This window comes from Mustelus asterias, unplaced genomic scaffold (assembly GCF_964213995.1).
Source record: "Mustelus asterias unplaced genomic scaffold, sMusAst1.hap1.1 HAP1_SCAFFOLD_756, whole genome shotgun sequence".
In the NCBI taxonomy this organism is placed as follows: Eukaryota; Metazoa; Chordata; class Chondrichthyes; order Carcharhiniformes; family Triakidae; genus Mustelus; species Mustelus asterias.
This window is the reverse complement of record NW_027590704.1, coordinates 57,327-70,251: the sequence shown is the minus strand read 5'-3', so window position 1 is coordinate 70,251 and position 12,925 is coordinate 57,327. Positions and strand designations below refer to the sequence as shown.

At 46.3% G+C, this 12,925-nt stretch overlaps 1 protein-coding gene across 9 annotated transcripts in view; it reads right to left on the bottom strand.

The window, feature by feature from the left end:
* Positions 1 to 12,925, bottom strand: part of nadk2 (NAD kinase 2, mitochondrial) — a 126,494-nt gene that overhangs the window by 56,513 nt on the left and 57,056 nt on the right. For all 9 annotated transcript variants that reach the window (XR_013496400.1, XR_013496401.1, XM_078205455.1 and 6 more), the window contains one exon: positions 4,507 to 4,590. Coding sequence is in view for 7 of the 9 variants with exons in the window: in XM_078205455.1 (XP_078061581.1) it covers positions 4,507 to 4,590 (84 nt within the window). In the remaining 2 variants the exon portion in view is untranslated. The remainder of the gene's footprint in view (positions 1 to 4,506; positions 4,591 to 12,925) is intronic.

The following is a 12,925-nucleotide window of genomic DNA, read 5'->3' as shown; positions in this document are numbered from 1 at the left end:
GATTTAATAACCAGCAGCTTTCACTCAGCAAGTTGCACATTCAGTCCAGAGGGAAGTTAGAGAGAGAACAGAGATCGAGTGTCGACCTGTGCCTGAGGCTGGATAGCAATAGCCATAGTACACCAGTCAAGTCCTGCTCTGTTTTCCATCAGTTTTCCATCAGTTACAAGTGGTGTACCTCAGGGATCTGTTTTGGGGCCACTGCTGTTTGTAATATTTATTAATGATCTGGATGAGGGTATAGTTGGGTGGATTAGCAAATTTGCTGATGACACCAAAGTCGGTGGTGTGGTAGACAGTGAGGAAGGGTGTCGTAGTTTGCAGGAAGACTTAGACAGGTTGCAAAGTTGGGCCGAGAGGTGGCGGATGGAGTTTAATGCGGAGAAGTGTGAGGTAATTCACTTTGGTAGGAATAACAGATGTGTTGAGTATAGGGCTAACGGGAGGACTTTGAATAGTGTGGAGGAGCAGAGGGATCTAGGTGTATGTGTGCATAGATCCCTGAAAGTTGGGAATCAAGTAGATAAGGTTGTTAAGAAGGCATATGGTGTCTTGGCGTTTATTGGTAGGGGGATTGAATTTAGGAGTCGTAGCGTTATGTTGCAACTGTACACAACTCTGGTGCGGCCGCACTTGGAGTACTGTGTGCAGTTCTGGTCCCCACATTACAGGAAGGATGTGGAGGCTTTGGAGAGGGTGCAGAGGAGGTTTACCAGGATGTTGCCTGGTATGGAGGGGAGATCCTATGAGGAGAGGCTGAGGGATTTGGGATTGTTTTCGCTGGAAAGGCGGCGGCTAAGAGGGGATCTTATTGAAACATATAAGATGATTAGAGGTTTAGATAGGGTGGATAGTGATAGCCTTTTTCCTCTGATGGAGAAATCCAGCACGAGGGGGCATGGCTTTAAATTGAGGGGGGGTAGTTATAGAACCGATGTCAGGGGTAGGTTCTTTACCCAGAGGGTGGTGAGGGATTGGAATGCCCTGCCAGCATCAGTAGTAAATGCGCCTAGTTTGGGGGCGTTTAAGAGATCCGTAGATAGGTTCATGGACGAAAAGAAATTGGTTTAGGTTGGAGGGTCACAGTTTTTTTTTTAACTGGTCGGTGCAACATCGTGGGCCGAAGGGCCTGTTCTGCGCTGTAATGTTCTATGTTCTATGTAATCTACAACTTAATAAATGTCCTGAGTGATGTCGCCATTCAATTTAGAATCATAGAATCCCACAGAGCAGAAGGAGGCCATTCAGCCCATCGAGTCTCCACCAACCACAATCCCACCCAGGCCCTATCCCCATAACCCCATATAGTTACCATGAGAGTCCCCCTAACACTAAGTGGCAATTTAGCGTGGCCAATCAACCTGGCCTGCACATCTTTGGACAGTGGGAGGAAACCGGAGCACCCGGAGGAAACCCACGCCGACATGGGGGGAACGTGCAAACTCCACACAGACAGTGACCTGAGGCCGGAATTAAACCTGGGTCCCTGGCGTTGTGAGACAGCAGTGCTAAACACTGTGCCACTGTGCCCGGGTCCCTGGCGCTGTGAGGCAGCAGTGCTAACCACTGTGCCACCATGCCCGGGTCCCTGGTGCTGTGAGGGAGCAGTGCTAACCACTGTGCCACCGTGCCCGGGTCCCTGGTGCTGTGAGGCAGCAGTGCTAACCACTGTGCCACCGTGCCCGGGTCCCTGGTGCTGTGAGGCAGCAGTGCTAACCACTGTGTCACCGTGCCCGGGTCCCTGGCACTGTGAGGCAGCAGTGCTAACCACTGTGTCACCGTGCCCGGGTCCCTGGTGCTGTGAGGCAGCTGTGCTAACCACTGTGTCACCGTGCTGCCCCGGGTCCCTGGCGCTGTGAGGCAGCAGTGCTAACCACTGTACCACTGTGTTGCTCTGTTCCCTTTTTGGTTAAAGTCTCAAATGAACACAATTAGAATTTAAGTTCAAACAGTACCCAGCACTTGTGAGCTGAGAAATAGGAAGATACAGACGCTGAATGTGTGGCTGGAAAGACGGAGCTGGAGGCAGGGCTTTAAGATGAAGATAACTGGGATAAAATTAATCATCTCATGGGCACGTCTGTGTTAATTAAAAAAGCTAACATGGTGACACAGTGGCTCGCACTGCGCCTCACAGCGCCAGGGATCCGGGTTCGATTCCCGGCTTGGGTCACTGTCTGTGTGGAGTCTGCACATTCTCCCCGTGTCTGCGTGGGTTTCCTCTTGGTGCTCCCACAGTCTAAAGACGTGTGGGTTAGGTGCAATGGTCATGCTAAATGCGTGGGGTTACATGGATAGGAAGACATTCTGTCAGAGAGTCTGTGCAGACCTGATGGGCTGAACGGCTCCTCCTGTACGGTAGGAATTCGATGATATGTTGATGATTCTATGATTTGAAAGGCAAATTGTGTTTTACTTGGGTTTTTTGAAGAGCGTTCATGAGGGAAATGCCTTTGATGTCGTTTCCATTGACTTCTAGACTTGGGAACAATTCCAGCTGATGGATAAAGGGACATAGATGTGAATTGTGCCGAGCTGTGCTGAATGCTCAATGTTCAGGCTGGGGAAGTTACTACTGGAGCTTTCCCGGGGTCAGTGTAAGGGCCCCTGCTGTACATTCATCACTGAGACCTGACATGCACGGCATCATTTCAAAATGGGCAGACAACACAAAACCTGGAAGTGTTTTCCTGCAGTGTATGGTTTTATGGGCAGAAAAGGGGCAGATGAAGTTTAATGCAGAGTCTGATATGATGCAGTTTGGTAGGAACTCAACAGGAAGCAGGAGCAGAGGGAGCTGGGTGTCTACGTTCAGGGATCACTGAAGGTGGCAGGACAGGTGGAGAGGGCAGTTACTAAAGCGGACAGTATTCTGGGCGTTATTAATAGGGGCAGAGTGGACAAGAGCAAGGGGATTGTTAACCCCGAGAAAGCAGATTCAGCCTCAGCTGGAGGACTGTCCGGTTCCGGGATCCACTCTTTAGGAAGGATGTGGAGCATTAGAGAGAGAGCAGGAAAAAGATTCAGGAGCATGGTTCCGGGGATGAGGAACTTCAGTTATGAAGGTCGATTGGAGAAGTTCGGAATGTTTTCCTTGAGAGAAGGTTAAGGCACGGTGACACAGTGGTTAGCACTGCTGCCTCACAGCGCCAGGGACCTGGGCACGGTGACACAGTGGTTAGCACTGCTGCCTCACAGCGCCAGGGACCGGGTTTGATTCCCGGCTCGGGTCACTGTCTGTGCAGAGTCTGCACATTCTCCCCGTGTCTGCATGGGTTTCCTCCAGGTGCTCTGGTTTCCTCCCCCACAGTCCGAAAGACGTGCTGGTTAGGGGGATTGGCAATGCTAAATTCTCCCTCAGTGTACCCAAACAGGCACCGGTGTGTGGCAACTAGGGAATTTTCACAGTAACTTCATTGCACTGAACCTACTTGTGACACAAATAAATAAATTTAAACTAAGAGGTGATTAGAACGAGGTATTCACCCTCAGGGAGGGGTCTGGACAGAGTCAATAGAGAGAAACAGTTCCCATTGGTGGGAGGATGGAGAACCAGAGGAGACAGATTTAAGGAGACTGGAAAAAGCAGCGATGGAGACACGAGGAGAAACATTTGCACACAGCGAGTGGTTAGGATCTGGAACGCACTGTCTGAGAGTGCGGTGGAGACAGATTCACACAGCGAGTGGTTAGGATCTGGAACGCACTGTCTGAGAGTGTGGTGCAGACAGATTCACACAGCGAGTGGTTAGGATCTGGAACGCACTGTCCGAGAGTGTGGTGGAGACAGATTCACACAGCGAGTGGTTAGGATCTGGAACGCACTGTCTGAGAGTGTGGTGGAGACAGATTCACACAGCGAGTGGTTAGGATCTGGAACGCACTGTCTGAGAGTGTGGTGGAGACAGATTCACACAGCGAGTGGTTAGGATCTGGAATGCACTGTCTGAGAGTGCGGTGGAGACAGATTCACACAGCGAGTGGTTAGGATCTGGAATGCACTGTCTGAGAGTGTGGTGGAGACAGATTCACACAGCGAGTGGTTAGGATCTGGAATGTACTGTCTGAGAGTGTGGTGGAGACAGATTCACACAGCGAGTGGTTAGGATCTGGAACGCACTGTCCGAGAGTGTGGTGGGAACAGATTCACACAGCGAGTGGTTAGGGTCTGGAATGTACTGTCTGAGAGTGTGGTGGAGACAGACTCACACAGCGAGTGGTTAGGATCTGGAATGCACTGTCTGAGAGTGTGGTGGAGACAGATTCACACAGCGAGTGGTTAGGGTCTGGAACGCACTGTCTGAGAGTGTGGTGGAGACAGATTCACACAGCGAGTGGTTAGGGTCTGGAACGCACTGTCTGAGAGTGAGGTGGGGACAGATTCACACAGCGAGTGGTTAGGATCTGGAATGTTCCGTTTGAATGTAAAACCTTCCCCAATAAAAGAATCAGCAGTTTGACGGTGGGAGCTGGAGGGAAATGGGAATTGGCAGGACTCACTCTCACCTGAATTCTCCCCGCCGCAGCTTCTGCAGAGCTTCAGAGAAACACTGGGTGTACCTCACTGGCAGGCACAAGTGACCCTGAGACCTGCAAATAGAGACAGAGTGAAGAGAAGGACAACAAGTGCAGGAAGAGGCCATTCAGCCCCTCCACCCTGCTCCACCATTTAATGCCATCATGGTTGATCTCACTTCAGCCTCATTGCCAGCTTCCTGCCGCTCTCCCTAACTCTACATCCCGCTACCTATTAAAAACTCATCTCTCTCCTCAAATTTGTTTAGTTTTCTGGTGTCCACTGCACTCTAGGGTGGAGAATCCCACAGATTCATCACCTTTGGATTGAAGTAATTCTTCCTTATTTCTGTTTTCAATCTGCCTCCCCTTAGCCTAAAACTATGGCCTCTCATTCCAGAATGTCCAACAAAGGGAAACATCCTCTTAACCCTTTTTAGCATCTTATATATCACAGAATCCTGCAGTGCAGAAGAGGCCCTTCAGCCCATCGAGTCTGCACCGATGCATGAAATGCCCTGACCTGCCCACCTAATCCCACTTGCCAGCACCTGGCCCATAGCCCTGAATGTACTCATCCAGGTACTTTTTAAAGGATGTGAGGCATCCCACCTCCCCCACCCTCCCAGGCAGCGAATTCCAGACCATCACCACCCTCTGGATTAGAAAGCTTTTCCTCACATCCCCCCGAAACCTCCCACCCTTCACTTTTACCTTGTGTCCCCTTGTAACTGACCCTTCAACTCAAGGGAACAGCTGCTCCCTATCCACCCTGTCCATGTCCCTCATAATCTTGAACACCTCAATCAGGTCACCCTCTGTCTTCTCTGCTCCAGAGAAAACAACCCAAGTCTTTCCAACCTCTCTTCATAACTAAATGTTTCATCCCAGGCAACATCTGGTGAATCTCCTCTGCACCCCCTCCAGTGCGTTCACATCCTTCCTATAATGTGGGGACCAGAACTGCACACAGTGCTCCAGCTGTGACCTCACCAAAGTTCTAAACAACTCCATCATGACCTCTACAAATAGTGGATGCATTGGTGGCCATCTTCAGGATTCTATCGACTCTGGAACAGTCCCTGCAGATTGGAGGGTAGCGAATGTCACTCCAATATTTAAAAAGGGAGGTAGAGAGAAAACAGGGAATTATAGACCAGTAAACTTAACATCGGTAGTGGGGAAAATTCTTCAATCCATTATCAAGGGCTTTATAGCAGAGCATTTAGAAAGCAGTGGCAGGATCAGACAGAGTCAGCATGGATTTATGAAGGGGAAATCATGCTTGACAAATCTGTTGGAATTCTTTGAAGATGTAACTAGTAAAGTTAACAAGGGGGAGCCAGTCGATGTGGTATATTTGGACTTTCAGAAAGCGTTTGACAAAGCCCCGCACAGGAGATTATTGTGCAAGATTAAAGCGCATGGGATTGGGGAAGTGTACTGAGACGGATAGAAAACTGGTTGGCAGAGAGGAAACAAAGAGTAGGAATTAATGGGGGCTTTTCACTGCAGCTTCTGCATTCCCCTTCCTCAAGACTTTCTGACTTTGAAAATCTCCACTCAACAACTTTATAACCCATCACTGCCTGAGACAAAACAAACCCAATTCCCTCACCCCGACTCTCATCCCCATCCCCAACACCCCCACCCTCACCCCAACTTCCCCCACCCTCACCCCAACTCCCCCACCCTTGCCCCAAACTCCCCGACCCTCACTCTCACCCCCCCAACTTCTCACCCCCAAACGCCCAATTCTCCCACCCCCACTCTCACCCCTCCAACACCCCCACCCTGGAACTCAAATCCCTCACGCCGCACTCTATTCAACTCTTTTCTGCACCCACACAAAAGCCTCAACATCTTTAACATTGACAACGTGGGTTTGGAGTTATCATCTTCCTACTGCGAGATTTTGCCCCAGTAACAGATCAGTGACACAGATCAGTATCACAATTCAGTATCACAGATCAGTAACACAGATCAGTATCACAGATCAGTAACACAGATCAGTATCACAGATCAGTATCACAGATCAGTAACGCGGATCAGTAACACAGATCAGTAACACAGATCGGTAACACAGATCAGTATCACAGATCAGTAACACAGATCAGTATCACAGATCAGTAACGCAGATCAGTAACACAGATCAGTAACACAGATCAGTAACACAGATCAGTAACACAGATCAGTATCACAGATCAGTATCACAGATCAGTAACGCAGATCAGTAACACAGATCAGTAACACAGATCAGTAACACAGATCAGTAACACAGATCAGTATCACAGATCAGTATCACAGATCAGTAACACAGATCAGTATCACAGATCAGTATCACAGATCAGTAACACAGATCAGTATCACAGATCAGTAACGCAGATCAGTAACACAGATCAGTAACACAGATCAGTAACACAGATCAGTAACACAGATCAGTATCACAGATCAGTAACACAGATCAGTAACACAGATCAGGAACGCAGATCAAGAACGCAGATCAGTATCACAGATCAGTAACACAGATCAGTAACACAGATCAGTAACACAGATCAGGAACGCAGATCAGTATCACAGATCAGTAACACAGATCAGTAACACAGATCAGGAACGCAGATCAGTATCACAGATCAGTATCACAGATCAGTATCACAGATCAGTAACACAGATCAGTATCACAGATCAGTATCACAGATCAGTAACACAGATCAGTATCACAGATCAGTATCACAGATCAGTATCACAGATCAGTAACGCGGATCAGTAACACAGATCACTAACACAGATCGGTAACACAGATCAGTAACACAGATCAGTATCACAGATCAGTATCACAGATCAGTAACGCAGATCAGTAACACAGATCAGTAACACAGATCAGTAACACAGATCAGTAACACAGATCAGTATCACAGATCAGTATCACAGATCAGTAACACAGATCAGTATCACAGATCAGTATCACAGATCAGTAACACAGATCAGTATCACAGATCAGTAACGCAGATCAGTAACACAGATCAGTAACACAGATCAGTAACACAGATCAGTAACACAGATCAGTAACACAGATCAGTATCACAGATCAGTAACACAGATCAGTATCACAGATCAGTAACACAGATCAGTAACACAGATCAGTAACACAGATCAGTAACACAGATCAGTAACACAGATCAGGAACGCAGATCAAGAACGCAGATCAGTATCACAGATCAGTAACACAGATCAGTAACACAGATCAGTATCACAGATCAGTAACACAGATCAGGAACGCAGATCAGTATCACAGATCAGTAACATAGATCAGTAACACAGATCAGTAACACAGATCAGTAACACAGATCAGGAATGCAGATCAGTAACACAGATCAGTAACACAGATCAGTAACACAGATCAGTATCACAGATCAGTATCACAGATCAGTATCACAGATCAGTAACACAGATCAGTATCACAGATCAGTATCACAGATCAGTAACACAGATCAGTATCACAGATCAGTATCACAGATCAGTATCACAGATCAGTAACACAGATCAGTAACACAGATCAGTATCACAGATCAGTAACACAGATCAGTAACACAGATCAGTATCACAGATCAGTAACACAGATCAGTATCACAGACCAGTATCACAGATCAGTAACACAGATCAGTATCACAGATCAGTATCACAGATCAGTATCACAGATCAGTAACACTGATCAGTAACACAGATCAGTATCACAGATCAGTATCACAGATCAGTGACACAGATCAGTAACACAGATCAGTATCACAGATCAGTATCACAGATCAGTAACACAGATCAGTAACACAGATCAGTATCACAGATCAGTAACACAGATCAGTAACACAGATCAGTAACACAGATCAGTATCACAGATCAGTATCACAGATCAGTATCACAGATCAGTAACACAGATCAGTAACACAGATCAGTATCACAGATCAGTATCACAGATCAGTAACACAGATCAGTATCACAGATCAGTATCACAGATCAGTATCACAGATCAGTAACACAGATCAGTATCACAGATCAGTATCACAGATCAGTAACACAGATCAGTAACACGGATCAGTATCACAGATCAGTGACGCGGATCAGTAACGCAGATCAGTAACACAGATCAGTAACACAGATCAGTATCACAGATCAGTATCACAGATCAGTAACACAGATCAGTAACACAGATCAGTAACACAGATCAGTATCACAGATCAGTAACACAGATCAGTAACACAGATCAGCATCACAGATCAGTATCACAGATCAGTATCACAGATCAGTATCACAGATCAGTATCACAGATCAGTATCACAGATCAGTAACACAGATCAGTGACGCAGATCAGTAACAGAGATCACAACACAGATCAGTATCACAGATCAGTATCACAGATCAGTAACACAGATCAGTAACACAGATCAGTAACACAGATCAGTAACACAGATCAGTGACACAGATCAGTGACACAGATCAGTATCACAGATCAGTAACACAGATCAGTAACACAGATCAGTATCACAGATCAGTAACACAGATCGGTAACACAGATCAGTGACGCAGATCAGTAACACAGATCACAACACAGATCAGTATCACAGATCAGTATCACAGATCAGTAACACAGATCAGTAACACAGATCAGTAACACAGATCAGTATCACAGATCAGTGACACAGATCAGTGACACAGATCAGTGACACAGATCAGTATCGCAGATCAGTAACGCAGATCAGTAACACAGATCAGTAACGCAGATCAGTAGTGCAGATCAGTAACACAGATCAGTAACACAGATCAGTAACACAGATCAGTAACACAGATCAGTAACACAGATCAGTATCACAGATCAGTAACGCAGATCAGTAACACAGATCAGTAACACAGATCAGTAACACAGATCAGTATCACAGATCAGTAACGCAGATCAGTAACACAGATCAGTAACACAGATCAGTAACGCAGATCAGTAGTGCAGATCAGTAACACAGATCAGTAACACAGATCAGTAACACAGATCAGTAACACAGATCAGTAACACAGATCAGTATCACAGATCAGTAACGCAGATCAGTAACACAGATCAGTAACACAGATCAGTAACACAGATCAGTATCACAGATCAGTAACGCAGATCAGTAACACAGATCAGTAACACAGATCAGTATCACAGATCAGTAACACAGATCAGTAACACAGATCAGTAACACAGATCAGTAACACAGATCAGTAGTGCAGATCAGTAACACAGATCAGTAACACAGATCAGTAACACAGATCAGTAGTGCAGATCAGTAACACAGATCAGTAACACAGATCAGTAACACAGATCAGTAACACAGATCAGTAGTGCAGATCAGTAACACAGATCAGTAACACAGATCAGTAACACAGATCAGTAACACAGATCAGTAGTGCAGATCAGTAACACAGATCAGTAACACAGATCAGTAACACAGATCAGTAGTGCAGATCAGTAACACAGATCAGTAACACAGATCAGTAACACAGATCAGTAGTGCAGATCAGTAACACAGATCAGTAACACAGATCAGTAACACAGATCAGTAACACAGATCAGTAGTGCAGATCAGTAACACAGATCAGTAACACAGATCAGTAATACAGATCAGTAGTGCAGATCAGTAAGGCAGAACAGCAACGCGAACAAAGAACAGTACAGCACAGGAACAGGCCCTTCGGCCCTCCAAGCCTGTACTGATCACGTTGTCCTATCTCGTCCAACCGCTTATATCCCTCTATTTCCCCGTATGTTCATGTGTCTATCAAGGTAAGTCTTAAATGTGGCGAATGTAACTGCCTCAACCACCTCACTAGGTACAGACCTCCATTCAGAAAAACACCCTTCCACCGCTACCCTCTGCCCTCTATGGCCAAGCTCAGTAAGAAGTCTCACAACACCAGGTTAAAGTCCAACAGGTTTATTTGGTAGCAAAATCCACATCATGACTCTATGGCCAAGCCAGTTCTGAATCCATCTCGCTAGTTCACCCCGATCCCGTGAGATTTAATCTTTTGCACCAGCCTGCCATGAGGGACCTTGTCAAAGGCTTTACTAAAATCCATATAGACAACATCCACGGCCCTTCCCTCGTCAATCGTTTTTGTCACCTCCTCAAAAAACTCAACTAAGTTAGTGAGACACGTCCCTTGTATAAAACCATGCAGTCTGTCGCTAACAAGACCATTCAGTTCCAAATGTGTATAGATCCTATTCCTAAGAATCTTCTCCAACAGTTTCCCGATCACTGATGTCATGTTCACTGGCCTATAATTATCCGGGTTATCCTTGCTACCCTTCTTAAATAATGGGACAACATTGGCTATTCTCCAATCCTCTGGGTCTTCACCAGTGGCCAACGAGGAAACAAAGATTTCTGTTAGAGGCCCAGCAATTTAGAACATAGAACATTAGCAGTACAGGCCCTTCGGCCCTCGATGTTGCGCCGACCAGTGGAACCAATCTAAAGCCCCTCTAACCTACACTATTCCAATATCATCCATATGTTTATCCAATAACCATTTGAATGCTCTTAATGTTGACGAGTCCACTACTGCTGCAGGCAGGGCATTCCACGCCTTTACTACCCTCTGAGTAAAGAACCTACCTCTAACATCTGTCCTATATCTATCACCCCTCAATTTAAAGCTATGTCCCCTCGTGTTAGCCATCACCATCTGAGGAAAAAGGCTCTCACTATCCACCCTATCTAATCCTCTGATCATCTTGTATGCCTCTATTAAGTCACCTCTTAACCTTCTTCTCTCTAACGAAAACAACCTCAAGCCCCTCAGCCTTTCCTCATACGATTTTCCCACCATACCAGGCAACATCCTGGTAAATCTCCTCTGCACCCTTTCCAACACTTCCACATCCTTCCTATAATGCGGCGACCAGAACTGTACGCAATACTCCAAGTGCGGCCGCACCAGAGTTTTGTACAGTTGCAACATGACCTCCTGGCTCCGAAACTCAATCCCTCTACCAATAAAAGCTAACACACCGTACGCCTTCTTAACAACCCTATCAACCTGGGTGCCAACTTTCAGGGATCTATGCACATGGACACCCAGATCCCTCTGTTCATCCACACTACCAAGTATCTTACCATTAGCCCAGTACTCTGTATTCCTGTTACTCCTTCCAAAGTGAATCACCTCACACTTTTCCGCATTAAACTCCATTTGCCACCCCTCAGCCCAGCTCTGCAGCTTACCTATGTCCCTCTGTAACCTGCCACTTCCCTCCGCACTGTCCACAACTCCACCAACTTTAGTGTCATCCGCAAATTTGCTAATCCATCCTCCTATGCCCTCATCCAGGTCATTAATAAAAATGACAAACAGCAGTGGCCCTAAAACAGATCCTTGCGGTACACCACTAGTAACTGAACTCCAGGATGAATATTTCCCATCAATCACCACCCTCTGTTTTCTTACAGCTAGCCAATTCCTGATCCAAACCACTAAATCACCCTCAATCCCATGTGTCCGTATTTTCTGCAAAAGCTTACCATGGGGAACCTTATCAAATGCTTTGCTGAAATCCATATACACCACATCAACCGCTTTACCCTCATCCACCTCTTTGGTCACCTTCTCAAAGAACTCAATAAGGTTTGTGAGGCACGGCCTACCCTTCACAAAACCGTGCTGACTATCCCTAATCAAATTATTCCTTTCTCGGTGATTATAAATCCTATCTCTTATAATCCTTTCCAAAACTTTGCCCACAACAGAAGTAAGGCTCACCGGTCTGTAATTACCAGGGTTGTCCCTACTCCCATTTTTGAACAAGGGGACAACATTTGCTATCCTCCAGTCTTCTGGCACTGTTCCTGTAGACAATGACGACACAAAGATCAAAGCCAAAGGCTCTGCAATCTCCTCCCTAGCCTCCCAGAGAATCCTAGGATAAATCCCATCTGGCCCAGGGGATTTATCTATTTTTACCCTTTCCAGAATTGCTAACACCTCTTCCTTATGAACTTCAATCCCATCCAGTCCAACAGCCTGCATCTCAGTACTCCCCTCAACAACACTGTCCCTCTCCTGTGTGAATACCGACGAAAAATATTCATTTAGTGCCTCTCCTATCTCTTCAGACTCCACGCACAACTTCCCACTCCTGTCCTTGACTGGCCCTAGTCTTACCCGAGTCATTCTTTTACTCCTGACATACCGATAGAAAGCTTTAGGGTTTTCCTTGATCCTACCTGCCAAAGACTTCTCATGTCCCCTCCTGGCTCTTCTTAACTCTTTCTTTAGGTCCTTCCTGGCTAACCTGTAACTCTCAAGTGCCCTAACTGAGCCTTCACGTCTCATCTTAACATAAGTCTCCTTCTTCCTCTTCACAAGAGATGCAACCTCC